Below are 27436 nucleotides of genomic sequence, written 5' to 3' on the forward strand. Positions count from 1 at the left end.
GCTTCTGTTTATGCAATTTTTTCATTAATGGCTTACCTATCTTATATATAGCTTACTCACAATTCAGCAACAATAACTCAGTCACAGAATACTAATAACAAGGCATCCATTAATTCATCTCAATTACAATTAGGAGAACATTACAAAGAAACAAAATTTTCTTATTAAATTCTTAAATTTAACCATTGTCTTCCTACTTAGCCAAACAAAGCAGACTCAAAACCAGATTTAACCCAAACAATATACAGATAACAATCAACAACAACTCAACCCTCTTCAGCTACTCCTTCATGTCATTCACCACAGAAAGTACCATCATCATCCTATCCCTTTTCCGGCCATCACTACCCTCCTGGTTGATTCTGCTTTTCTTCTTTGGGTCTGCTATGCCCATCATGTTGCTATTCTCCGAAGAAACTTCTCCTTCCACACATTGCTCTTCTATTTCATCCAACAATTGAAAATACCCACAACGTCTTTGTGTGTTCTAACATGGCACAAAAATTTCATGAATCAGAGTTCGATCGAAAACTAAATCTGAAAAAGTGGAGAAAACAAACCCAAGAAGATTGCATCATTTCGTCAAACTATACATCAACATTTTAAGCTTACCTTCCACATAGGGCAACGTAGAAACCATCTATCAGGGTTGCTACTTGTCTTCGACTTCAACGGAACCACCGGGAGGGGACAAAAGCAACACCCATCGTAGATTTTACTACCAACACCTGAACCACCATCAACGTCGATGGCTTGAATGGATGAGTGCTTTCTCACGGTTCCACCTTTTCCACGAGCCCTAGCTGCTTGCATCTTCCAGATTGGAATCGTGCTCTACGAGTGAGCGAAGAGAGCAAAATTGGGTTTTAGGGCAAAATTAAATTGGGGCAAAACCAATTTTCAATTAGGTTAACTTAATTTCCAGGTAGGATAAGCATACTTTTAATTACAAATTCCATCTAATATAAAATTAATCTTGTCAGCAAAAACCGGCGTCCACGTAGGCATCGTACTCACCGGAGCTATGTTCTGGCAAGCACGTGGACGCACTTGGCAAAATTTTTAATCATTCAGGTACCTTTTTGTCAATAACAATAGTTAGGTACCAAAATGTCAGTGTTTGAATCTTTCGGGTACCGAATTGGTCATTACCTCTAAAATTTATGAACAAATAGTATCTTCTATATATAATTAGTGTTAGATTTAATTTGGGTTTCAATTACTATACTATCCTTACTTTTATTTGAAATTACAAAATTAACCCTATTACCTTAATTGACATACCCTTCCCCCTCCATTCCTTCTCTTCAATGCTGCGCAGCCCCAACCCCCTTCTTCACTGTTTTGCTGCGCAGCCATCACACCCATACGGTTTCCTTTCCTTTCATGAACGAAGAAGCAGAAGCAAAAGGGAAAGGGAGACTAAGCCGTAGAATAAGGGAGGAGGAGCGGAAGGCTCGCGCCGACGTACTGGGCGACATCATCATGCCGCCGTCTAACCGAAGAGGGAGAAGAACGCCGCGCTTGCCTCGCCGTCGCCGTGGAGGCCATTGCTGTCGAGCTGAGTCCAGAGGAAGGCTCGAGGGAGCAGCTGCCGCACGCGAGCTAAGGGAGGAATAAAATAATTTTTTTAATTTTTAAATTATTATTGATTACATAAAATATTTTATTTAAATTTAATTTTTTAATTGTTTCGCATGAAATAAAATAATTGTTTTAATTTTTAAATTATTAATGATGTAAAAGAATATTGTATTTGAAATTTGAATAAATACATTTTTTAACAAATTTTTTTAATAAATTTATTTAATAAATTTATTTAAGTTATACTAGAAAAAATAATTTATTCCATGCAAAACAATTTAAAAAAATGATTTAAAATATGTTAGGAGTATTATAAAAATTTGTAATATCCTAGTGACTTAGGTAAATACATGATTTATATCGTTTAACTCCTGAATAAATCAAAACAACATGATTTAAAATAAATCGAATCAGTGGGTGTAGATTTACTACACATACGGTTGCATGCATAAATCGAAACGATTCGATTATATTTACTATGTAACATTTCATTTACATATAAATCGAAACAGCCTCATTAGATTTACTAGGAGCACATATAATTGGAACATGGCTGTTTCGATTTATGTACAAACATAAATCTAGCCTATCTGTTTTGATTTATATAGAAATCTGTTCTGGGTGATTCAAGTAACGTTATTCATTTTGGGTGATTTATGTAATATTAGATAGAGTTTGATTTAATAACGTGAATTACCCTATTAATTCTATCATATAATAATATATTTTTCTCCTATGTTAATCAAAGAATTTCAATAGTTATCAACTACATCTAATAGAATGACTGAGATGTGAGAACTACGACAAGTTAAACCCATATTCAAAATACTAAAACGAAGGAAAGAAAACAGTAGTGGATATATGATTAGAGAAAAATATATAATAACGAGAAATATACTAAAACTAGATTTTTCCTCCAACTAATAAAAGTGAGGTGTCAATTTCTCATGAATTCATTTTTCCTCTAAAACGAAATCACTATTTTCTCTTCTAAATTTATTTTAGAAAAATATCTTTAATATAATTATATTACAATTAACATTTAACGAATAATGCATGATTATACTAATTTAGAAAAATATCTTTATTATAATTATATAAAATCAATATTTAATACATTATCAACTAATAAAAGTGAAGTGTCAATTCCTCATAAATTCATTTTCCCTCCAAAATGAAAGCACTATTCTCTCTTCTAAATTTATTTTAGAAAAATATCTTTATTATAATTATATTAAAATATTACAATTATATTACAAGTAGCATTTAATGAATAATGCATAATTATAGTAATTTAAAAAAAATAAAATAAAGTCCAGTAATTTATCTTTCGACTACACATGTATGTAGAATAACTTTTAAGAAGGAGTCACGTATAGTAAATATGGTCGATAATTATAAAACTGTATACTAACATTGATATAATATTATTTCAGGTATATGTTTTGCAGGTATCAAAAAAAAGTGTTGAGTTATTTTTTAGTGATGAGTTTAAATTATTTATTGTTTATTAGAGAATTTTGTGCATTAGAATTCTCTAATAATTTATTATTTATTTTGAGCTGATTTTGATATGTTCTTACTTGACAGTAAAACAATATATAAAAAATTGTTGGTAGGTCTAAGTATTACTAGGTTATTTATGGTCACATTGAGTATATATGTTTGATTTATTGAAAAAATTAAATTACTAAAACTAATTAATAACTATTTTAGAGTTAATACATTTAATACTAGAGTATATATATATTTTTTTTTGGTGAAGCAACGAGGGTTCAAGGACCCCAACAAGGAAAAAACAACAGAAAAAGAACAGCAAGACAAAAACTAAGACCCTCTTACTCGAAGGTCCCGAGACTATCACAAATAAGAGCATAACTAATTTTCGGAGGGGATCTGTCAAAGAGGTGCAAACCAAGGGGAAGGTCTTGACCCTTCTTAACAAAAAGATCTGCTACCGAATTAGCTTCGCGAAGATTATGCTTCCAGCCAACATGTTGTATTCGAGCCGCCAGGACACATATCCTGAATCAGAGGGGCACAAGGGTGGCTTGGGGAGCAACCATAGATGATGAAGTTGATAGCAGAGGCTGAGTCCGATTCTACCTCAAGGTTCTGGTACCCATTCGCTATAGCAATATTCAAGCCATGAATTATTGCCCACAATTCCGCATGCATAATTGAGCAGCTGCCCACATTGTAGGAAAAACCTTTCAAAAAACTTCCAGTTGAGTCTCTGAAGACTCCACCACACGCAGCGTTACTCCTATGTGCGTACCAGGATCCATCCACATTCAATTTAATGCAGTCTTCATGAGGCCGAGTCCATCTTATAAGGCACTCACTAGCACCCTGGATACTCATATGGCTTCGGTTACTTCCGTTCACTCTAAGGAACTCCTCAGACCGTGCTTGGATCTGATGCACAACATTAGGGACAAGAGCAGACTCACCATTAAACACTAACTTGTTGCGAAAGTACCAGATTGAGGACATAGTAACTCCAAATAAGTAGGCCCAGTTATTAGAAGCAGTAAGGTTTTGCAGCAACCAATCGCTAAGACAAGTATTAAAGAAGGAAAGTAACTCATTAGAGGGGACTAGGATTTTCCAAATGTTTCTTGCATAGAAGCAATCCTGCAGCACATGAATGGTTGACAATTCCTGACAGTGGCATCGGGGGCAAGAGTCAACACTAGTCAAATGTCTACGCTTTCTTTCTGAATTCGTGAGGATAGCATTATGCGCCACTAACCAAAGGAAGGTTCTGACACGTTCAGGGCCTTGCCACTTCCACACTAAACAGAAAATCTTGTCCGGAGACTGCTGGATCTCTCCAAGGATCTGGTACGCTGACTTCACAGTGAATGATCCGTCTGAGGAGGCTTCCCAGGCTATGTGATCAGCTTCTTTAATACTAGAGTATATATGTTACATTTAATTACTAGAGTATATATGTTTGATTTAATACATTTATTACTAACTATTTATGGTCACATTGAGTATATATGTTACATTTTTATTAATCAAATTATTATAATTCAAATTAATCTTAACAAAAAAATTTAAAATTATAATTTCAATCTTATCACGTGCATGGCACGGGCTATTACACTTGTTTAAATTGTAAAGTTGGTAGTTGTGAGATAATAAGAATTTTTATATGATTTGGACTAAATAATTAATACTTTAAAATATTGACACTATTGTTTTGAGAAAATAAAGGATTTAATTATATTATTTCTAATTATTTGATTTGGACATTTTATTGAAAATAATTTATAAAATTTATGAACAAATAGTATCTTCTATATATAATTAGTGTTAGATTTAATTTGGGTTTCAATTACTATACTATCCCTACTTTTATTTGAAATTACAAAACTAACCCTATTACCTTAATTTTGTTAAAATTACCAAATTGTCCCTTAACCTAATTGACATACCCTTCCCCCTCCATTCCTTCTCTTCAATGCTGCGCAGCCCCAACCCCCTTCTTCACTGCTTTGCTGCGCAGCCATCACATCCATACGGTTTCCTTTCCTTCCATGAACGAAGAAGCAGAAGCAGAAACAAAAGGGAAAGGGAGACTGAGCCGCAGAATAAGGGAGGAGCGGAAGGCTCGCGCCGGCGTACTAGGTGACACCATCACGCCGCCGTCTGATCGAAGAGGGAGAAGAACACCGCGCCTACCTCGCCGTCGCCGTGGAGGCCATTGCTGTCGAGCTGAGTCCAGAGGAAGGCTCGAGGGAGCAGCTGTCGCACGCGAGCTAATGGAGGAATAAAATAATTTTTTTTAATTTTTAAATTATTATTGATTACATAAAATATTTTATTTAAAATTTGAGTATATGTATAAATATTTATATTTAAATTTAATTTTTTTAATTGTTTCGCATGAAATAAAATAATTGTTTTAATTTTTAAATTATTAATTATGTAAAAGAATATTGTATTTGAAATTTGAATAAATACATTTTTTAACAAATTTTTTTAATAAATTTATTTAAGTTATACTAGAAAAAAAATTTATTCCATGCAAAACAATTTAAAAAAATGATTTAAAATATGTTAGGAGTATTATAAAAATTTGTAATATCCTAATGACTTAGGTAAATACATGATTTATATCGTTTAACTCCTGAATAAATCAAAACAACATGATTTAAAATAAATCGAAACAGTGGGTGTAGATTTACTACACATACGGTTGCATGCATAAATCGAAACGGTTCAATTAGATTTACTAGGTAACATTGCATTTACATATAAATCGAAACAGCCTCGTTAGATTTACTAGGAGCATATATAATTGGAACATGGCTGTTTCGATTTATGTACAAACATAAATCTAGCCTATCTGTTTTGATTTATATATAAATCTGTTATGGGTGATTCAAGTAACGTTATTCATTTTGGGTGATTTATGTAATATTAGATAGAGTTTGATTTAATAACGTGAATTATCCTATTAATTCTATCATATAATAATATATTTTTCTCTTATGTTAATCAAAGAATTTCAATAATTATCAACTACATCTAATAGAATGACTGAGAAGGCTAAAACGAAGGAAAGAAAACAGTAGTGGATATATGATTAGAGAAAAATATATAATAACGAGAAATATACTAAAACTGAATTTTTCCTCCAACTAATAAAAGTGAGGTGTCAATTTCTTATGAATTCATTTTTCCTCTAAAATAAAATCACTATTTTCTCTTCTAAATTTATTTTAGAAAAATATCTTTATTATAATTATATTACAATTAACATTTAACTCATACTAATTTAAAAAAATATCTTTATTATAATTATATAAAATCAATATTTAATACATTATCAACTAATAAAAATGAAGTGTCAATTTTTCATAAATTCATTTTTCTTCTAAAATAAAAGTACTATTTTCTCTTTTAAATTTATTTTAAAAAAATATCTTTATTATAATTATATTAAAATATTATAATTATATTATAAATAATATTTAATGAATAATGCATAATTATAATAATTTAAAAAAATAAAATAAAGCTTATTAATTTATTTTTCCACTGCACATGTATGTAGCTGTCGAGGCCATTGCTGTCGAGCTGAGTCCAGAGGAAGGCTCGAGGGAGCAGCTGCCTCACGCGAGCTAAGGGAGCTCGTCCTCGCCGATTTGCCGCCGCGTTGCTCGGGACTGTCGCGCCGCCACCGTCGTCCAGGGAAGACCACCGCCGCGTCGCGTCGAGGAGGAAGGCCGAGACTGAGCGACGCTGGGAGAGAAGAAGACGCGAGACGGAGGAGCTGCGTCCAGTCGCCGCCGTCGCGCCACTGACCGCCACCGTTCCGCCGTCGCCGTCCGTAGGGGTTCTGCCAGGAGAGAGTTCGGGAGCAGAGCAGACGAGAGAGAGAGATCTGAGGCTGAGTTGGGAGTCCAACCACCGCGCCCAGCCGCCGTTCGCGTCGACGGCGCTGCCTCCGTCGGAACTGCCGCCGTCAGGAAAGGGTTCAAGCCGCCGCAGGTGTTACTGCCGGAGAAGGGAGCTGCGTCTCCGTGACTCTGACCGCCGGGAGTGGTTCTGTGACTTCCGGGACCACCGACGAAGCTTCTGGCTGTTTCTGCCGTCGCCGGAAAACTCTGCCGGTAAGGGTTTTGAATTTGGTTTTCATTCGTTTAAGATTCCGGAAGCTTTATCGTCTCTGTATGTGGGTTTCAGTCACCATTGCCGGAGCCCGGGTCGCCGCTGCCGCTTGAAGTGGCTGCTGGGCTGCCGCCGAACCGGTTCGGAGACCGCCGCTGTTTCGGTTCAGCCGTTCCTTCTTCGTTCGGTAAGCATTCCAATCTGAAAGCCCTCTAGATACTGCTCTGTTATACGTTGAGGTGTTGTAGCATTAGTTGTTATGAGAGTTAATCTCGGTTACTATATGTTGCGATTAGAGTCGTTGTGGTGGCTGAGAAAGCGGTTTGGAGCTGAGGTTTTGATTGCAGTCGATTCGGGTGGATACGAAAGGAGTCAGTTAGCGAGTTTGGGTTGTGATTTCAACGTATTGAGGTAGCCAGGTAGGGGCTTTTTATACAAACTAATTTTATTTAAATTGGAAATTGTTATGAATAGATATGTTGTGCGAAATGTATTTCTGGTGGTTATGTGAGTCTTGTCTTGTGAATTGTCTGATTTTATCTTGGACAAATATGGTTGCCTGTTTGATTGAAACAATGTCTGATTTTGATAAATTGGAGATTTCTGGATTGGTTGATTTGAATGATTTTTGATAATCTGAAAGTTGAGTTTTTGTTTTATTGGAAACTGATTTGGTCTTGAACCTGCTGGAAAGAGTTGATGATTGGTTTTGTTAGGACCCGGAAAAGGTGGCAAAGTCCAAGTTTTAGGGGAGATGCTGCCGATTTTTTTATAAAATTCGAGACTTTATTTGAAACGAAGTTTTAAAAAGAATGAATTATGCCTTGAATTGAATTACGGATATATGAAATAGGTTTGAATTCTTTTATTAAGAAAATTGTTATATTTTGAATGTAAATTATTTTAGGAACGAATTAGGTTTTAAAGTCAATTTAAAGATGAAAATAATTATGTTTTGGAAGTTGATCAAATAAGCAAATTTGAAGGAGTTTTAATGGATTTAAAAGGAACTTGGATTTTTGATTAACTAATTTCACTTTACGACGTTTTAAGAAAAGTTTGAAGTATTTTAGGAAACTTTGAGGGTTTCTTATCCTTCATGCTCTTTATCCTTTTGTTTGTGTTTATAATTTTATTTATTTATTTATTGCAGTTCTGTTCAAGGTCCTGATTGGAAAAGTTAAACAGAAAATAAACCTACTGCTTCTTCAGTGTTGATGTGGCCAAAGACATACAATTCTGTTGTAGAGGATTGTGTCTCATCTTAATTCTCAATTAGCTGGTGCTGTAGTAACTCCAAAGATCTTAAGTGAAACTTTTTGGTGGTTTACTCACGCGTACAGGTAAGGTCTCTTTCCATGTGAGCTCTTCTCTGTGTATATGCGCACCCCTTTTATTATATCCAGTAAATGTCTGATACAACTTTTAAGCACTCGTTAAACAATCAGAATTTCAATGATTTATTTTAGAAAATGCAAATGGTGTTGTGCTTTGACTGCACAAACACTGCCTATATTTCATAGTTAACTAGCCTTAAATAGATATCCCAGTAATTTCGCCGGAAAAAAAATGATTATTAGCATGATTATTGCCTTTTCTTTTGGGTGAAAAAGAAGGAACATTAGTTTGTTTTTTCAATTGGCCAAGTTGTCATCTATGAACTATGATGCAGGAGCTGAAAACAAATGGCATATGTGATTCATTGATCATTTAGTTAGTGATTCTCTAATCTTTCACCTGTTTCAAATTTGTGGTGTTACTCAGTTTCTCCATGAAGACTTGGAGGCAATTTATTGGACTGTGTATATATTTGTTGGTGTGGAGTTCATTTATATCATCTCCTGTAAGCTATCTCATATCCTCTTAGTTAATTTGTCTCTTACTCTCTTCTCTATCCAATAGTATTTATTTTCCTATCAAAATAAAAAATACATTACATGTTTGTTTAGTGCAATTTAGAATTTTAGATCATACCTATACAGATCTGTCAGTTGTGCTTGGTCTATTACCTTCTTGGTTTTGTACTTTTGAACCCTTTAAAGTGAGAATCTTGTAAATCAAGGAATGGGATCTACACTCAATGCAATATATTTATACAAATGTAAACAATTTTTTTTTAATTTTTTCAGTATAAGAATTCTCATTTTGGAGAATTCTAGCCCAAGTCACTTCTGAAAGACAAAAGCAATAATCAAATTTTACGATTATTATCTTTGATACACACATGAAAGAATTCAATGCAATCATGCTCGTGCTCATATAGACATCCACATCATGCCCTTATTTTCTTTTAATTTTGGCAAATCGTGTTTTGCAATTCTAGATTGTGGATTCTGCAAATTCAAACTTCAACAGTGGAAATGAAAGAACCTTTCATCCCGTCAAGAAATTTGTGATGCAATCTTATTTTGACAGGCACATAGAATTACATGATTCAGTTTTTGATAATTTTATATCTCAAGAAGACAATGTTGGTTTGTGTCAAGTGCTTCCAGAAAACCATGATTTTGTGCCAAGATTGTCAGTTCTGAAGCGAGATCTTATTGGCGAAGGTTCTCATCGTCATGTGTCTACGTTACTAAAATTTCAATCTCAGCAATTAGAGTCTTCGTCCCAACTTCTAAGCTCCTCGTGTGACTTCATAATTATTGAAAGACTACCTACCGGGGTTTTTGCTGATCCATTTGAACTACAGCGACTTGTTCAGCGTGGTGGTATGTACTTTACATGCTTCAGAATAAAAAGGAAAAGAAATTCATAGTTTCAGGACTATCACTTTTTTTAAAAAAAACCTAAGTTTTAGACACAAAAAAAAGGACTATCTCATTTTTTCATGCCAATGAACTTTTTTCTTTCCTTGCAGTCTTCAATGATGTTGATGTCTTTGGTGATACAAATCTGGAACTTCCTTCCTTCTTGTCTAATCGTTCTGCTGTTGAAATACATTTGGTTGTTGACCCAAATAAATTTCTAGAGCCAACTGATATCAAGATTGAGCTTCCATTGCATGCGCGCTATCAAGTAAGAGGCTATTAAGTTCAATTACTCTTCTTTTTTAGTGCCATTTTCAATTAGCTCCGTGTAGTTATATATTTTTTAATCTAATGTTTTAAAAAATAAAAGCTTATAGTATAGTCTTGCATTCGCTATGATATAAAGATGGGAAAGTCATTTTTTTCTATTTGCTTCTGTTATTCACTGGTGCTATATACGGCGCAGGGGTGGAGCTAGGTTGAATTTTTAGGGAGGGGCCAAAAATTAATTTTGCAATAGAGAGTAAAATAAAATTTTTAAGGGGGTAAACTAAAATTTGTACGCAACTTATAAAGAAAATTTGAAGTTTTTGGGGGGGGGGGATTGCCCCCCTTTTGTTGCATGAGGCTCCCTGATATGTGGTAATACTCTACTGTTATCGGTTCTAGTAGTGTCGAGTGGCAATGGCATCCTTTCTTGTTTTGAAAGTTCTGGAAGCACAAATAAAATTTCAAAATATTTATTGTCCAAGTGGAATTTAACCCCATCTGAAAATGAGAAATGCTATTGAGTCAGAAAATATTTGTGGAAATCTTCAATAGAAATAATGAGTTATTGGATGAAATGAGGTGACAGTATCTACTTAGTCATTAATAATCAATAGGATATCTATTCATCAGGATAATTTAATTTTACTAGTAGTCTTAAAACTTCTAACATCTTCGTAGTTGTAACATGGAAAAGAACAAAAATTAGTTTTCTTTGAATATTAGACTATTCTTGTGTTGCCTAATTTTCTTTCCTTCCTTCTCCTTCTATTGCAGCCTCTAAATGAAAGTGGCTACTCCACAGTTGAACTTGGTATGCCTGATATTCTGGTGCGCTGCAGCACAAAGGAAAGGTCAGAAAATCAAAATTATTTCTTCAAATTGACCAACAATGATGCTGATGTTATGTATGAAGCTGACGTTCTTTGGAGAATTCCTTCTGGGAAAAAGGCACATTCTAACCTAGTCTTTGTCATTACATTTAGTATAGCCTTGTTATCAACTCTTGTAATTTTTCTCTCGTCATTAGAATATTCTAAGAGCAGAGTGAGAAAAGATTCCAAGCAATCTTAGAAGTTCTTCCGCCAAGAATTCTGGGTATTGATTATGGTGTCTTGTCCCTTCTTTTATGGGTATTGACAAAGTTTAGGTGGCTTTAATATTGGTCAGTCAACCAAGGTCAGAGTATATGTCTGTGCTTATGAAAAGAGTGTTCATAGCAATAGAAACTAGAAAGGACTCGAATCCACATTATTTTGAGATATGTTCTGAACATTGACTTCTTTGCTGACTCTCCTTTACAGTATATCTCGTCTATAATAACCCCCCAGGCATGATTTGGGTGAAAATTGCTATTACTACCCTTACAATGGCTAGGATGGATTTCTCTCTGTCTCTTCATCCGTGTTAATTCTTTGGGAACTCTTCGGCGAAGAGTGAAGATTCTAACTAAATTTGTAGACGATTTTTTTCTATTATAAAACGAGTAATCTTCACTCTTCATTGAAAGGTACAATGCACCATAACATTATCCTAATTCTTCCCCAAGACCCCTATGAAACACGACATAATGAATTGTCTATGGCCTGTCTTCTTATGCTACTGGTTCCAAACAAGGCCTAAAACTTTCAACTTACAGCAATATTCTAATGGATGAACTGAATCTTATTAGGTTAGTAGTGGTGGGTCCTGTAATATGACAATCACAAAACTAGAGGTCACATTGCATCAAGAAGGTGTGCAAGTTCATGTATAATCCCATGAAGTCTCAAATGTTGTTACCAAATAGATTTTGGTATTGTTTAGGCATCTTGACCTGTTGCATTATCAAAAAGTCAATTTCAATCTCTTTGGATCTCAAATCAATTTCTGATTCCGATCAATTTTGGGGGGTCAATGTCTAATAATAGGTGCCAATGAGTTATAGCTCAAATGGCATAGTCTCCCCATACTCAATTAAGAGGTTGCGGGTTCGAGTCTCCTATCTTTGGTAAAAAAAAAAAAAAGTCTAATAATAGGTACTCTATTAGTTACTTCTAGATCCACATCAAAGAAGCAAACTCTAATACGAAGTCTAACAAATTAAAAATGCTGAATTGAAATATCGATTGTCAATTAGCTGTTGAATTAACTTGGACTCAAGTCAGCTTAGAGTGTCACCCGTCTAAAATGTCTTAAAATGCACCACGTGAAACTCATGTATGATAATGAAGAATTAAGATAATAGAATGATTCACTGTTACGGAATAGGTACTTCAGAAGCAAAATAATAGTGCATTATTTTCCATATTTCATGAAAGTAGCAGACCTAGGGTCTTTTCTTCTTTGACTTCTTAGGTTGAGGGAGAATCAAGATTGGTTTCAATAAAATAATTATATTAGTCATTTGTAGTTTTTATTAGGAAATTAGTTATCTATTATAAGAAGTTATATATATGCTCTCAATTATGACTCTCTCAATTATCACGTCATTTATTTTGATTCTATGAATTTGTTGAAACAAATTTCATTCTAATATTTTGCAGAATTTTACTGTTGTACATCTTTTGTTGAAAATGTTTTAAATAAAAGAAGAAAAATCCTAAGTGCTTTCTTTTAAAAAATGCCTTTGAAATCTTCAACAGCAAAGCCAAATTAGCTTGGTCTATTTATGTATTGAAAAATATGAATTATAAGAAAAAGAATACTCAAATCTATTCCGATTCTTGAAGCACGTTGTTATTTAAAAAAAGTGTATGGAATTCCATATAATCTAAATTTTACGAGAGGACAAAAGTATATATGAATTTTCACATAATAATCTAATATACATTTTAATATTTTAATCAGTTATGTGTACATATTAATATCAAGTTTTTTTAATCATTTCTATTCTTCTGTCATCTGAATAACTTTTTTGGTAATAATGATGGTCAGATAGCACATTATTTGTTACGATGGCTTTGTACAATGTGTGACTTGGATTTAATAAATAAAAATAAATAAAAGATTAAATATTAAAATGAAATTTTTTAAATTCTTCTTCGCGTCAGTTCATATTGAAGATTTGTAAACCCTAACCAATCAAAATGTCATAATATCAACCAAGAAGGAATATACCCTAAATTTGTGTAAGTGCTTGTGGTGACTCTTCTTCTGCGCCAAAAAATAGAAAGAAGTTTGACTACAACAACGATAAGTGTTTGTATAAATTTGATGCAATGATGTTTGAGTTTGTGATAGAATGGAACTCAAGGAGATTGTTTTTTCGTTGTCTATTATGATGAATTTTTGTTTTGTTTATGATGATAAATGCTATGCAATTTATGTGAAATGTTCTCGAATTCATGAATGCAGAAGGTTAAATTGAGGTGTAATTATTTTATTTTGGCTAATAAAGTTGTTGATGCCGAAAAAAAAAGAAGAAAAATTTAGGAGAATAGTAAAAAAAGCAAATGGAATTATATAGAAGAAAGCAAATGGAAGGATAAAGAAGATGCTGCAAACAATTGATGGGATTAATAAAAAATTGAACATTATAAAATGGGATTACATAATGTAGAGAACCACCATGACAAATAACGTGCCACTTGATAGCCACTATTACCTGAATAGTTACTTAGGTGATAGAAAGGTAGAAATGACTAACGGAATTTGATAGTGGTATTTATACTTGACTTATTAAAATAGAGTGTATATTGGTCTATTGTGTGAAAATTTATGTGTATTTTTGTCCTTTTTTTTTTTCCACAAAAAGTTAATATTTCGTACAAAGCATTTAGATAGCGAGGATAACATAGCGTTATAACACTAATCTAACACACAAAAAACAATGCATAAATAAATTGAAATTAATACAACGACAGCACCCCCCTAAAAATAAACAATAAGTACCCCCCATATGCTCTAATTTAGATTTGCTTATTTCAATTATATTATGTGTACATAAAAAAATAAAAATATAACAATTAATTTATAGACTATTTATTACGCATATGCAACATTTTTAGATTTTTAATTTATGATGTGATATGGACACTATAACTTGGCCTCTACAAGATATAATTTAGAAATTAAATTAAAAGAACGTTAGGATTTTCATGACTCATAAACAGCTACCACTTACGTTACGCATAACTCAACCGCTATACCTATAACTCGATCGTTACTACTTGATCCATTCCGTATTACTCGATAACTGTGACATGACTCGAAAAACAAGTCAAACAAATAGATATAATCATTAAAGTAAAATATACAAAATTTTTCACACATTACTCCTAATAGCTCGGAAAAATAGTAAAAACAGACATTAAAACTTTAAATATAATCGCATTGTAACCCACACACGTTCTCACTAATATCTTAATAACCGAAAATATTAAAAAACAGTTACTATATAGGATAAAGCAAATTAAAAAATAGAACACATCTCACTCTTATTCTCTTTTTTGAATTATTAATAACTTGAGTTTCGGAATAACTTTTACATTTGTGAGGTATTTTTTGGAGTCTCATATATAACTCATCCAGGTTTTGTCTTCTGTGATGAATTATAATTCGAATAGACCCTTACTAGCAAGTACAAGATACATTATTAGTTAGGACAGCAATCACAAGACACAGGGTGTTTTGTTCCCATCCTTATACTTCGTTCCTTATCCTTATATTCGCTATTATTATTATTATTATTATTATTATTATTATTATTATTATTATTATTATTATTATAGGCGAAAGAACCCAAGATTGAGAAGTTTAAAAGTGGTAAAGTATACGATTTTTTTAAGAATTTTTTTGAAGATTTGAACCTTTATAAATGTCTCTCGAGAAAAAAAAATTAAATTTAAGTTCTATTCAGAGGAATTTTCTGACATTTATAAGTATCCGATTTTTCTTAGTGGTACTTTTGTAGATCCAAGCAATCTTCCCAGCCTGTTGAAAGCAAGCACGCCTTAACAATAATCATAATAAGTAATAATAATGAGTAGTTTGGAATGGTTAACTAATATGAGTTTTCGGCTATATAGCCAATGGAAAGAACATATGAAAATGATGGTCCATGTCATGGAAGGCCAAATTCTTTGGTTCTGGACACCTTATGTATAATATTTTTAAATTTTATTATTTTTAATAGTGGCTTATTGGAAACCAAACCTAGTGATCACTTTTGCTATGCACACTACTTAGACCATATATGGAATTGACATATTCAAGTCCTTATGCGAAGCTAATTTTGATATTTCTTGGATAAAATCCCACACATGACACACCCCAACAAAAAGTGAAATAAATAAATAAATAAAGTGATGGTGATGTTACTCATACATATGCATATAACATGCATTAAGGATTCATATAGAAGGACAAATAGCAAAATCTTATCAAGTTTGACATTACATTATTAAAAGTCATATTTGATTATTTAAAAACACTTTATACTCGATGCTTAGAGTTCTAGAGTAGGATTTTAGGTGTACTAATTAAGAACGATAAAATTTTTTAAAACAAGTTCAAAACAAGATGTGAATCCCTTTTAATTTTTAAACCCTTCTTTTTAGCCATTTTTGCTTTTTAAAAGGAGTGGGGTTTGAAATTCTATTACTTATGTAGTTATGTGATTGTTCTAAATTAGAACAATTTCATAATGAAAATTGACAATATGCTAAAAATTGTTTGAAAAATTAATGATATTAAACTTTATAACTTCACTAAAGTTCTCGTTTTAGTTAAAAATCAGAACGAAATACATTGTAAATTAAAGTACTTTACCGCATTTTTTTTATTAATCCAAATATCTTCATTATTTATGCGATCATCAAAAGTTAACTACAAGGGAAAACTAAAATATATAGCATTCCAATTTCCTTCTCAAGCTTATTGAATTGATTCAATGCGCAACAATTTCACTATCAACTACTATAAACAAGCTAAGTCAACTTAATTAACGACAACTCATCTTTGTTTTTTTTTGCTAAAATAAAGTGCAATGATAATGGATTTTGCTTGGTCGAAAATGAGAGTGTACAAAGTAGTAATTTCATTTTTAGAGGCAACTTATGCTGCTTCTTCATTCTTTTCCCATTAGCTAATGAGGCGCACTTACTCTTAGAAATTGGAATATGCATCAATCAAAGGCACATTCATAGAATCATATATGGTACCTAGCTTATAAAAATTTACATAAAATATAATTTTTTAATATATTTAATATGTATTTATTAAAGTAAAAATTTGCAATACTTCTATCGATAATAATTTTAATATATACCTTTAGAATAGATGTTAATATTATCAATAATTAAATTTTTTTAGAAAAAATATATAATTTAAATTTTTAATATTTGATTTGCTATGTATTTATTAAAGTAAATAAAATTTTAAAACTTTTGTTACTAATATACCCTTGATAAACATAAATTAATAACCCTACAGGGAAAGTGTTTCTTCAGGAAATTTTTTTTTTTTTCAAAAAACAAAAAATTGCGTTCCATCTTTCCCATGAAACTTGAGCATGAAACAAGGGTTAATTAAGGCCCAAAGGAAAGTATGAAATGGGTAGAGGCCCAACAAAGCAACAAAACTGTAGTACTTATTAAAAATCATCACCCGCTATGTCCTGTGCAAAAACGAAAATTTTTTTCAATTAATGTCCAATTTTTTTTATCAACAAAACCCCCCTAGTGATGAAACTATAGTGTAGAGAATTGAAGCTAAGGAGTTCCTCTTTTATTGCATTAAAAAATTACGTAGAAGATTGAGGAGTCCCTTCGATTTAATTTCCAAACTATGATGTTAACAAATTAGGTTGAAGAGTCCCTTCTTTGTTGCGTCAAGAAATTGGGTAGAGAATAAAATTATTCTTTGAGGAATGCTAGGGGCCAGCAACTTTTGTAATTTGTAGCCATCAAATAGCCATCAATGATGGTTTTAATGGTGTGAGATTGGTGTGAACTTTCATCCAATGACTCACTTTTCTTTGCTGGTTACATAATGGCCAGAATTTAACAAAGTTGCTGGCCCTCTAGACTTTTCCTTATTCTTTTTGTACTCAATTTCAATCTATTCGAAAATTCCCCCATCTTCTGCGAGATGTTAAAATAACACTCATCTCCTCTCTATTTTATAAATGTACATTTTCCTCCCTTCTAACTTTTAAAAAACCTCATCTTTAATTCATTTTAAACTTTTTGTATTAACTAATGCTAACTTTATCCATTTTTTAAGAAAAAAAAAATATTTTTTAAAAAAATATCTATTAACAAAAATTTTATTTTTTATCATTAAATTTTTCTTACCAAAATATCTTTTAATAAATTATTTTTTTATTGATTAAATAGTATTTTTAAAAAAATTTAATAATTATATTATTTTTTTCTAAAATACCCTTCAATAATTTTTTAATTATTAAATTATAATTTTACCAAAATTTTCATTAACAATTTTTTTATATTTTACTATTAATTTTTCGATATCTATATATATTATTTTAACATTAAATAAAAAATTTTAGTAAGATTATTTTTCAATATCAATATATATTAAATGTTATATATACATATTAACAGTGGTAAGATTTTTTTATTTAATGTTAAAATAATATATATTGATATCAAAAAATTAATAGTAAATATAAAAATAATTGTTAACAAAAATTTTAGTAAAATTATAATTTAATAATTAAAAAATTATTGAAGGATAGGTATCTTAGAAAAAAATAATTTAATTATTAATTTTTCTAAAATATTTTGGTAAAAATATAATTTATTAAAGGGTATTTTGGTAAGCAAAATTTAATGATAAAAAATAAAATTTTTATTAATGGGTATTTTTTCAAAAAATCATTTATTTTTTTTAAAAAATGAATTAAAGAAGAGATTTTTTAAAAGTTAAAAGGAAAAGAAATGTACATTTATAAAATAGAAGAAAAAAAAAAGTGTCATTTTAACATTTTACAAGAGAGGAGAATGAAATTTTCTCTTTTTTTTTTTTATTCAGTTTAAATCCTTGTGTTCTTGTTATCTTTTATTTATTTATCATAAAAACAAAACTTCTCGATTGTTTGCTGATGGTACTTTTCAACTTCCATCATGAGCAAAAAGAAAAACCCTAATGTCGTATTGTTTTACTTTTCTGTTAAACATAGAAGAATTCAAAGTATATTATTAAAGACCATTTATACACAATCAAAATGAATCGATTTGGTGGTTAATTTATTAATCTGGTTAAATAAATGTCGGAGTTCAAAACAAGACCATTTGTACATTTTAAATTTAAGCTTTTAAGCTAAGAGACTTAAATTTAGTAGTATAATTTATTCTCGTCTAAGATTAGTTAACCTAATAGATATTCTGATAACAGGGTTGGTTTATTTATTTTATCTCAAAATATAAATTATCTCTATTCAATTTTGTGTGACAAATTAATTATATATATGTACTACTACTACTAGTAAATTAATAGGCATTATCCGTCATTTTATTAATTAAACGTATTATTAATTAATATGTTGTTTTCTAATAAAAACTCTTAATTTCAGATTTTAGGAATAATTCATTATCTATTATGATATTTTTTAAAAACATTTTACGTGCATCAAAAGTAAATTATTCTTTTATTTCAAATAGCTCTTGAAAAAAAGGAAAGCCCCTTGAATAAGTATGTGATCGATGGTATTGACTTTTAATTGATATTGAATGGTATGTGTTCCTTCATATGTATATGATATCATCATTTCGTCACAACTGAACTTACAGAAACACAATAAATATTCGTTTCAGACTCATGGAAAAAAATTTCTTGATTATTATGATGCATTATTAACGAATGATATATTATTAATTTTATAATTAAAATATATTATATATTATCTTAGAAGAGTATTAGGGGCCAGTAACTTTTGTGATTTGTAATCATCAAATAGCTATCAATGATGATTTTAATAGTGTGAAATTAGTGTGAGATTTCATCCAATGACTCACTTTTCTTTGCTGGTTACATGCTGGCCAAAATTTAGAAAAGTTGTTGGCCTCCTAGACTTTTTTATTATTTTTATTATAATTAAAATTAATTTTTAATTAAAGAATTATTTTTTTTGTTTTTTTACTCATTTTATTTTTTTATATATTATTATTCATAATTAATTATAAATTTGACGATTAAAATATATAATATAATATTTTTATTGTAATTAAATTAAAATTAAATATTAAAATATTAAAATAATATAATTATATTATATTATTGATTTAACAATAAAAATATATCACATAATACTTTTTCGTTAAAATTGAGATGAAATAATTTTTAAAAAATTAATAAATTTCTTTTCATCTTCTTTTTTACCTCTTTCCTTTTTTTTATCCTTTTTATTCTATACATAACTTATAAATTATATTACTAATTTGACAAACTAAAATGTGTTAAGAAATATTTTTTATAATTAAAATAAATTTTTTTAAAATTAATAAACTTTCTGTCTTCTTCTTTATCTTTTTGTCTTTTTTTCTCTCATTCTCTATCTTTTTCTATTTTTCTATTATATAAAAAAATAAAATTAATAAAATAATATAATTTAAATAAATTCATAAAATTATAAAAAATATATTATTATTATATATTTTTTTTAGTTTTTTTATTTAATTTTAAATTTTACTATTTATCTTTTTAATTTATATTTATATTTTTCTTTTTTTAAATATTTATTACATATAATTTAGACAAAATACTAATATTATGATTAATAATTAAAATCAAGATTCAATTATTTAAAAAATTAATTTTAAATTAATTTTATAACTATTAACATAAATTTTTTATATTAATATCTAATTGTATTTTTATATAAAAAAAAGAAAAATATTATTTTTAACTAACAAGTATAAAAATTAATTATTTTTATTTATGTAATAAACTTAATACCTAATTAAATATAAAAATATACATATTAAATTTGTTTAAATTTTAGATAATAAATATTAAAATTAATTATTAGTAAAAGATTAAAGTCTTTCACATAAAAATAATAACTAAAAAATTTATTATTTGATATTTTTTATCTACAAAGATTTTTATCTTTTTAGTTGATGAGAATTTTAATCCCTTAAATTTTTTTATAAAAAAATGTAATTCTATAATATCAGGATAAAATTAATACAATTTTAAATATTTATATTTCTAAATAGCATTATTACGGACAAAATACTAGTAATATAGTAACTTGTGTGTAGTGCTAGCTAGCAATTGGCCTGAAAACGAGTTTAGAGAGGCGCAAATCAAAGTAGAGAAAGAGAAAGTTGAAGCCGACAAGCAACCTTAATTCCTCGCCAAAACATAAGTGAGGTCTCAACACATAAAAAGTTGCTTGTCAAACTTTTCTGGTTATTTTTTTTTCTGGCCACACACTATGATCACATCTGTTTAGACTTTTTTTTTAAAGGAACTGTTTAGACTTTATTAGATTATTCATTTACATGCATGTCCGCTTAGGGTTAATAAATTTAATAATATATTTTATTTCATATTTTTAAATATATTTTTTTAATTGTGGGTTAGGACAGTTTGGTTAGATCTAGACTCCATTATAAGATATTTTATCTGAACTTTTCGATTTTGAATTAATTCAAAATAAATTAGAGTTAAATTAGATTGATTTAATATATAATTAGCGTATGTAATACTGTAAATTATATATAATAAATTAATAAAAAATATTAATTAAATTATATAAATACAATATTTTATTATTAATTTTAACATAAAATATATATTTTAATTATAAAATATTACCTTTTAAATTAATCTAAATCTATCCGATTGAACTCAATCCAAAACTTATATGAATAAAAATAATAAATTCAAATTCAAAAAATATGTTTGGGTACGAAGAACTAGTCCATATGTGAATACCCTTAATTTAATTTTGATAGAAAAATGATAAATTTTAGATCTAAACTTTAAATTTTAAATTCTAACCATTTTTATGTGTGTTTATCTTGTATTTAAATTAATAGTAGTCGATTTTTTATTTTTTTTTTTCTAAAGTGTTGGTGTATTAATATTTCTTATTTTGTTTATGAGAAAGTAGAGAACGAGAGCATAGTATAATTGGTGAATCAAATTTTTTAAACAAAAATGAACCGGGTTATAAACATATAATCGTTTATGTATTTGTTATAAGATAAATTGAAAATAAGTGTAAAATTAAAAACCAAGATGAGGGACCAATCTAGTTACTCAATTTAACTCAATTTTCGTTATAGACATATAGGCAATGAATTATACGTTTCAGGAATTAATATGGTGGACTAAGTTTTCATAGATAATACCGAGAAAAACGAAAGAAGAAAAAAAGTTAAATTTGTGCACGAAAAAAACAATAAAGTTGAAATTGAACTGAACTATTCTCTAATACTAATTATTAAAAGGAGGATGATCAGTAAAGACGTGTAAAACGTCTTTTTATAAATATACTTATGGGTCATATTGTTATTAGATGTATTAATAAATTGGTTATTTTTAAATTTTTTAACAAACTAGAATAAAATCGATTTTTTTATAACAATAATAATAAATCTAATTGTTATCATATTCGGTCGAATCGACCAATTTACATAATCCACTGGATCATTTTTTTTTAGTTTTTTTAAAACAAATATCAGGAATATATTTGTCTTTTTATCAAAAAAGATTTAAACATGATTCGGTTTAAATTGTGTAAATCGGTCGGATTAAATCGGGTCTAATAATTATAGTGTGGACAATTATGTTTATTATTATTGCTATAATAAGCCGAGTTTGTTCTGGCTTATTAAAAATAAATTATTAATCGATTTAATAAAGATGTCCAATAATATTACGACACATATAAATGTCTTTAAAAAAAATATTTTTAGTATCTTTATCAAAGTGTCTCCTTATCAAAAAATTAATTAAATAATATGACATCCTTGCATAAAGTGTATTTAGTTACCTATTAGAGTATATAGAAAGTTTGAGAGTGGTATTTTTTTTTTCAATATCTTTATAGAAGTGGTCTCTTTATAAAAAAATTAATTAAATAATATGACAATTAGGTATGATGTCTTATTATTCATGTTACTGCATTTGCAACTTTGAATCCTTAACCAATTAAACTCGATTTTCATCATAGACTTAAAGTCATGTTAATTACTCATTAAATTGCATGCTTTAGTATAGTCATCATCATCATGTTAACGTTGAATGCATACTAATTTGAATAATGGTCTTAAATAAAGCAGTTAATTGCAAATAATTTGATCAGTTCTGTCAAAGATAGCAGATATCACGCCTAGACTTTTTATTGCAAAGAAATTATGGCGTGTCATTAGTACAAAAATGTGGTTGAAAGATTGACAAGAAAAAATGTATGTGGAGTTGAAATTTTGGTTTTATACTTTTATCCCAAGGGATTAGTCAATATAATTTCCCATATATCGTAAAAGAAAATTACATAGAACATGTGCAATATATATATATATGGTTACGTACGTGGAATTAGATGGCTGAAAGATCTTCATAATAGAGATATATATTGACTTCCGATATAAATATTAATAAAAATACATATCAAATAACGTGCATTATTCATGATTCATATTAGGTAAAAACTCAGGTGCAGTCGACTTCACGTGAAGTTGATACCTAAAAGTCGTGAGATGATTTGACTTATTTGACTAAATTTTCATCTAACAGTTGAAGTCGACTTCACCTGAATTTTCACCTTTATATTAACTAAAATCAAGTTTCAACTACATACAAAGTTAGTTATACTTATGTGTGTGACGGTGTGAGTGTTCAATTTAGAATTGCATTATGGAAACTTCGAACCACACGCAAACTACTTTAGAAATTTCCTCACACAATGCAATGCAAGCTCTAGTTATTATAAAAGGAATGAGAAAACTCTAATTAGAAACACACACACACACACACATACATTAAGAAATTAAACATGTCATTTACTATCTCTTCACCCTCCTCCTTCGTATCCACCATCAATAATGTCTCTACTAGAAATCCAAAACACCAACAAGTTCCTAATAGAATTGCATGCAATAGTAGTAGTAGTAATAACCAAAACACCAACAATGAATCATCATCATCATCGTCAGAAACACCTAGAAGAAATGTTCTAATAGGGTTAGGAGGGCTTTGTGGTGCTTATTATACCCTAAGTGGTAACAACAACCCTTTTGCCTATGCTGCTCCTATATCACCACCAGATCTAAGCACGTGCGGTGCACCTGACCTACCCAATGGTGCAAAACCCACCAATTGTTGTCCTCCAATTAACACAAAGATCATAGATTTCAAGCTTCCTTCAAACCCACCCTTAAGGGTAAGACCAGCAGCACATTTGGTCAACGATGAGTATTTGGCAAAGTACAAAAAAGCCGTTGACCTTATGAAAGCGTTACCATCCGATGATCCAAGAAATTTCACCCAACAAGCCAATATCCATTGTGCTTATTGTGATGGTGCATATCACCAAGTAGGGTTCCCGGATCTTGATCTCCAAGTCCACAACTCATGGCTCTTCTTTCCTTTTCACCGTTGGTACCTTTACTTCCATGAGAGAATCTTGGCAAGCTTGATCGATGATCCTACCTTTACCCTACCCTTTTGGAACTGGGATGCTCCACGTGGCATGCAACTACCTTCCATTTATGCTGACTCCAAATCTCCTCTTTATGACAAGCTTAGAAACCCTACTCATCAACCACCAACTCTAGTTGACCTAGATTTCAATATTGAGGACCCTAATTCCAAAGGCCAAGTTTCCTCCAACCTCTCCATAATGTATAGGCAAGTTGTTTCCAATGGAAAGACTTCTAGACTCTTCCTTGGAAACCCTTACCGCGCCGGCGACGATCCTGATCCTGGTTTGGGATCATTGGAGAATGTTCCCCATGGTCCTGTCCATTTGTGGACAGGAGATATCAACCAGCCTAACGGCGAGGACATGGGGACATTCTATTCGGCTGCGAGAGATCCTATATTCTATTGCCACCATTCCAACGTGGATAGGATGTGGTCAGTGTGGAAATCGCTCGGAGGAAAAAGAAAGGATTTTACCGACCCTGATTGGTTAGAGTCAGGGTTTTTGTTCTACGACGACAACAAAAACCTTGTCCGTGTTAGAGTCAAGGATTGTCTTGACTCTAAAAATCTTGGGTATGTCTACCAAGACGTAGACATCCCTTGGCTGAATGCTAAGCCCACGCCACGGCGTGGGCTTAAGGCGAAAAAGGTCGCACAACGTTTTGGTGTTGGCGCGGCTTTGGCCACAGAGGCTTCGAGAAATGCCAAGTTTCCGTTGGTTTTGGATTCCGTTGTGAGTACTATGGTGAAGAGGCCGAAGAAGTCGAGGAGTAAGAAGGAGAAGGAGGAGGAAGAAGAAGTTTTGGTGATCGAAGGGATCGAGTTTGATCGGAGTGTACCGGTGAAGTTTGATGTGTTTATCAACGATGAAGATGACAAGGTTGTGGGGCCCAACAATACGGAGTTTGCTGGAAGCTTTGTGAGTGTGCCTCACTCTCACAAGCACAAGAACAAGAAGATCAAAACTGTTTTGAGGTTAGGGTTGACGGATTTGTTGGAAGATTTGGAAGCAGAAGATGATGATAAGATTATGGTTACGTTGGTTCCAAGGTATGGGAAGGGTAAAGTTCATATTAGCGGCATCAAGATCGAGCTTGTTGCAGATTAAACATCTCAACCACTTATTAATAATTTGATGGATGTGTGTAATATGATCCATGTATCTCATGCATACGAAGAATATGTTGTATATGTTATCATTGCTGTAATTTCAGGTGAACCGATGATGAAATAAGTTCTTGCATTAATTAGCTTCAAGAAAAAAATATTCTTACTTTAAATATATTTTTGACAACCAATTAAAATTGACTTTTCGTAGGTTGCGTAAAAAAGTTTTACACAACTAATTATAATTAGTATTATTACATCAGTATTTGTATATGTTATCATTGGAAAATGTTTAATAACCAAAGAATAATTTATTTTATTTAATATTTATTAATTATTACAACAATTAATTAATATTAAATAAGATAAATTTTATTTGTTTTTTTTTATCTACCTAACATTACCGTTATCATTACTGTAATTTCAGATGAACCAATGATGAAATAAGTGCTTGCGTTGCTTCAAGAAAAAAAATATTCTTACTTTAAATATATTTTTGACAGCCAATTAAAATTGACTTTTTGTCGTAGGTTGGATAAAAAAGTTTTACACAAATAATTAATTAATATTATTATATCAGTAAAAATAATTAATTTTTAAATTTATTATTTAAAATACTATATAAAGTATACGAATTTAATTAATTTTAATATATTAATTGTGTAAAATATTTTACACAATATATAATTATATTTCTTTTATAATTATTTATATAATTAATATAAAATATAATTATTTTTATTAATATGACATTATATAATTGAATAACTATTTTATATTTTATCGCATTAAAATTAAATTCAAAGTATAAACGCATACATTAGAATTAAATTTAGTTAAACGATAAAAATAATTGATGAACAAACATAAATTTGGGAAATATAGTTTTTAGAGTTTAGATATGCAGCTTCTAAATTTTAAAATGTTATCTTTTTCGTTGGCCAATTGTTGCATTTTTTTTTATCCAACAAATTCATCAGGTTATAATTTTGCAATGTTTTTTAAAGAGTAAAAATTTATGTACAATTATTTTTATTTAAATTTAATATTTAAAAATTATTAAATAATTTAATAAATTCGACTAAATTATTATCTAATTGTTGTCTATTATAAAAAAATTACATACATGTGAGTTTTAACCTTTGAAGAGACAAAGGAAAACAGTTCACCTCTTGCCAACAACTATTGGCATATGTGTATGGAAAGCTATTTAGGTAGGGACGGATCTAGAGGGAGTGGGTAATAGCCTCGACTCGTCTAAAATTTAAAAAAATTATATAATTTAATAATTTTATATATATTATTTTTTATTATATAATAGATTTATGCCTTAATTATTTAATTCACTAATATTTTTTATTTAATTAATTTAATATCATACTTTCAAATTTTTATACTTTTTAAATTAATTTTTATATAATAATTTTTATATTTATTTTTAAAAAATTATTTATTTTTTTATATTAACATATTTGATATTTATATTATTATATTAATAATTATTTACATAGTTATATTTTAGTAATCACATTATGCACTTTAGATTTTTTTTGTAAAAAATATTCTTTTTTTTTAAATTTACGTTGTTAAAAGAAAAAATTTATAAAAATATCTTATATCTTGTATTTTATAAGGGTATTGTATCTTTCAAACAATTAATAATTTATAATTTATTTTTAAATTTTTTAAAATTTTTAAAATAATTAATTTTAATTAATAAAATATGTGATAATTTTTAACTAAACACACTATAATTTATTGGTATTTTATAATTTTGTAATGTATTAATGATATTGTTATATTTCTTTATGTAATATTAAAAATAAAATGATAAAAAAAATTTATAATTTTATATATATATATTTTTTATAAATCTTTTAAAAAATTAACTCTAATAATTATATATTAATTATTTTTATAAAATAAAAAAATTATCTAAAATTTTTATATTAAAATTTTTAGATTTGTCCGTGTATGTAAGCGAATCTTAAGAGAGAAAAATCTGAAATCAAATTCAACATATAAGTGCCGCTCATCATCATGATTATGGAGATGCTTAGTATGAACACACCCTCACGGTCACGGAACTGCGGATAGCTTCCTTTGTGATAGTGTGGAAGGACTATAATCACAACTGAATATAATACAATTCAATTAGCTATCCTTTAAAATTTGTACAATATTCAGTCTTTTATTATAATAATTTAAAAACAAATTATAAATAAATTTAGTTTCTTTTTAAAATTAAATACATATTTAAAATACAAACTAAATCAAACTGAAATTTAAATTTAAATTTAAATTTTAAATTTTTGTTTCAAATTTAATATATTTAATTATTAATATATTACAATTTAAATACACATCCAAAAATCAAATTAGTTAGAATTCAAAATTTTGAATTTAAAATTTTAAAATAAATCTTAAACCATCATAAATCACTAGTAAAATCTTCGCTCCGTAAAGATCCAAAGCTGCAGCGCCTCCCTTTCCTC

General features: G+C 29.5%; 2 protein-coding genes across 2 annotated transcripts; both read left to right on the forward strand.

Annotated features, from left to right (window-relative positions):
• Positions 1-6615: 6615 nt before the first annotated feature.
• On the forward strand, positions 6616-11518 carry LOC107622631 (uncharacterized). The gene is made up of 8 exons (XM_021112821.2): positions 6616-7214; positions 7288-7399; positions 7509-7631; positions 8366-8555; positions 8977-9055; positions 9536-9926; positions 10076-10233; positions 11010-11518. The coding sequence occupies exons 5-8, from the start codon at positions 8984-8986 to the stop codon at positions 11304-11306; spliced, it is 918 nt and encodes a 305-aa protein (XP_020968480.1). The 5' UTR covers positions 6616-7214; positions 7288-7399; positions 7509-7631; positions 8366-8555; positions 8977-8983; the 3' UTR covers positions 11307-11518.
• Positions 11519-23137: 11619 nt separating this feature from the next.
• Positions 23138-25267, forward strand: LOC107624139 (polyphenol oxidase, chloroplastic). The gene has a single exon (XM_016326600.3). It carries the CDS (start codon positions 23185-23187, stop codon positions 24940-24942), a length of 1758 nt encoding a protein of 585 aa, XP_016182086.1. The 5' UTR covers positions 23138-23184; the 3' UTR covers positions 24943-25267.
• The last annotated feature ends 2169 nt before the right edge of the window (positions 25268-27436 follow it).

Source organism: Arachis ipaensis, chromosome B10 (genome assembly GCF_059453495.1).
Source record: "Arachis ipaensis isolate K30076 ecotype BB chromosome B10, ASM5945349v1, whole genome shotgun sequence".
NCBI classification, from domain to species: Eukaryota; Viridiplantae; Streptophyta; class Magnoliopsida; order Fabales; family Fabaceae; genus Arachis; species Arachis ipaensis.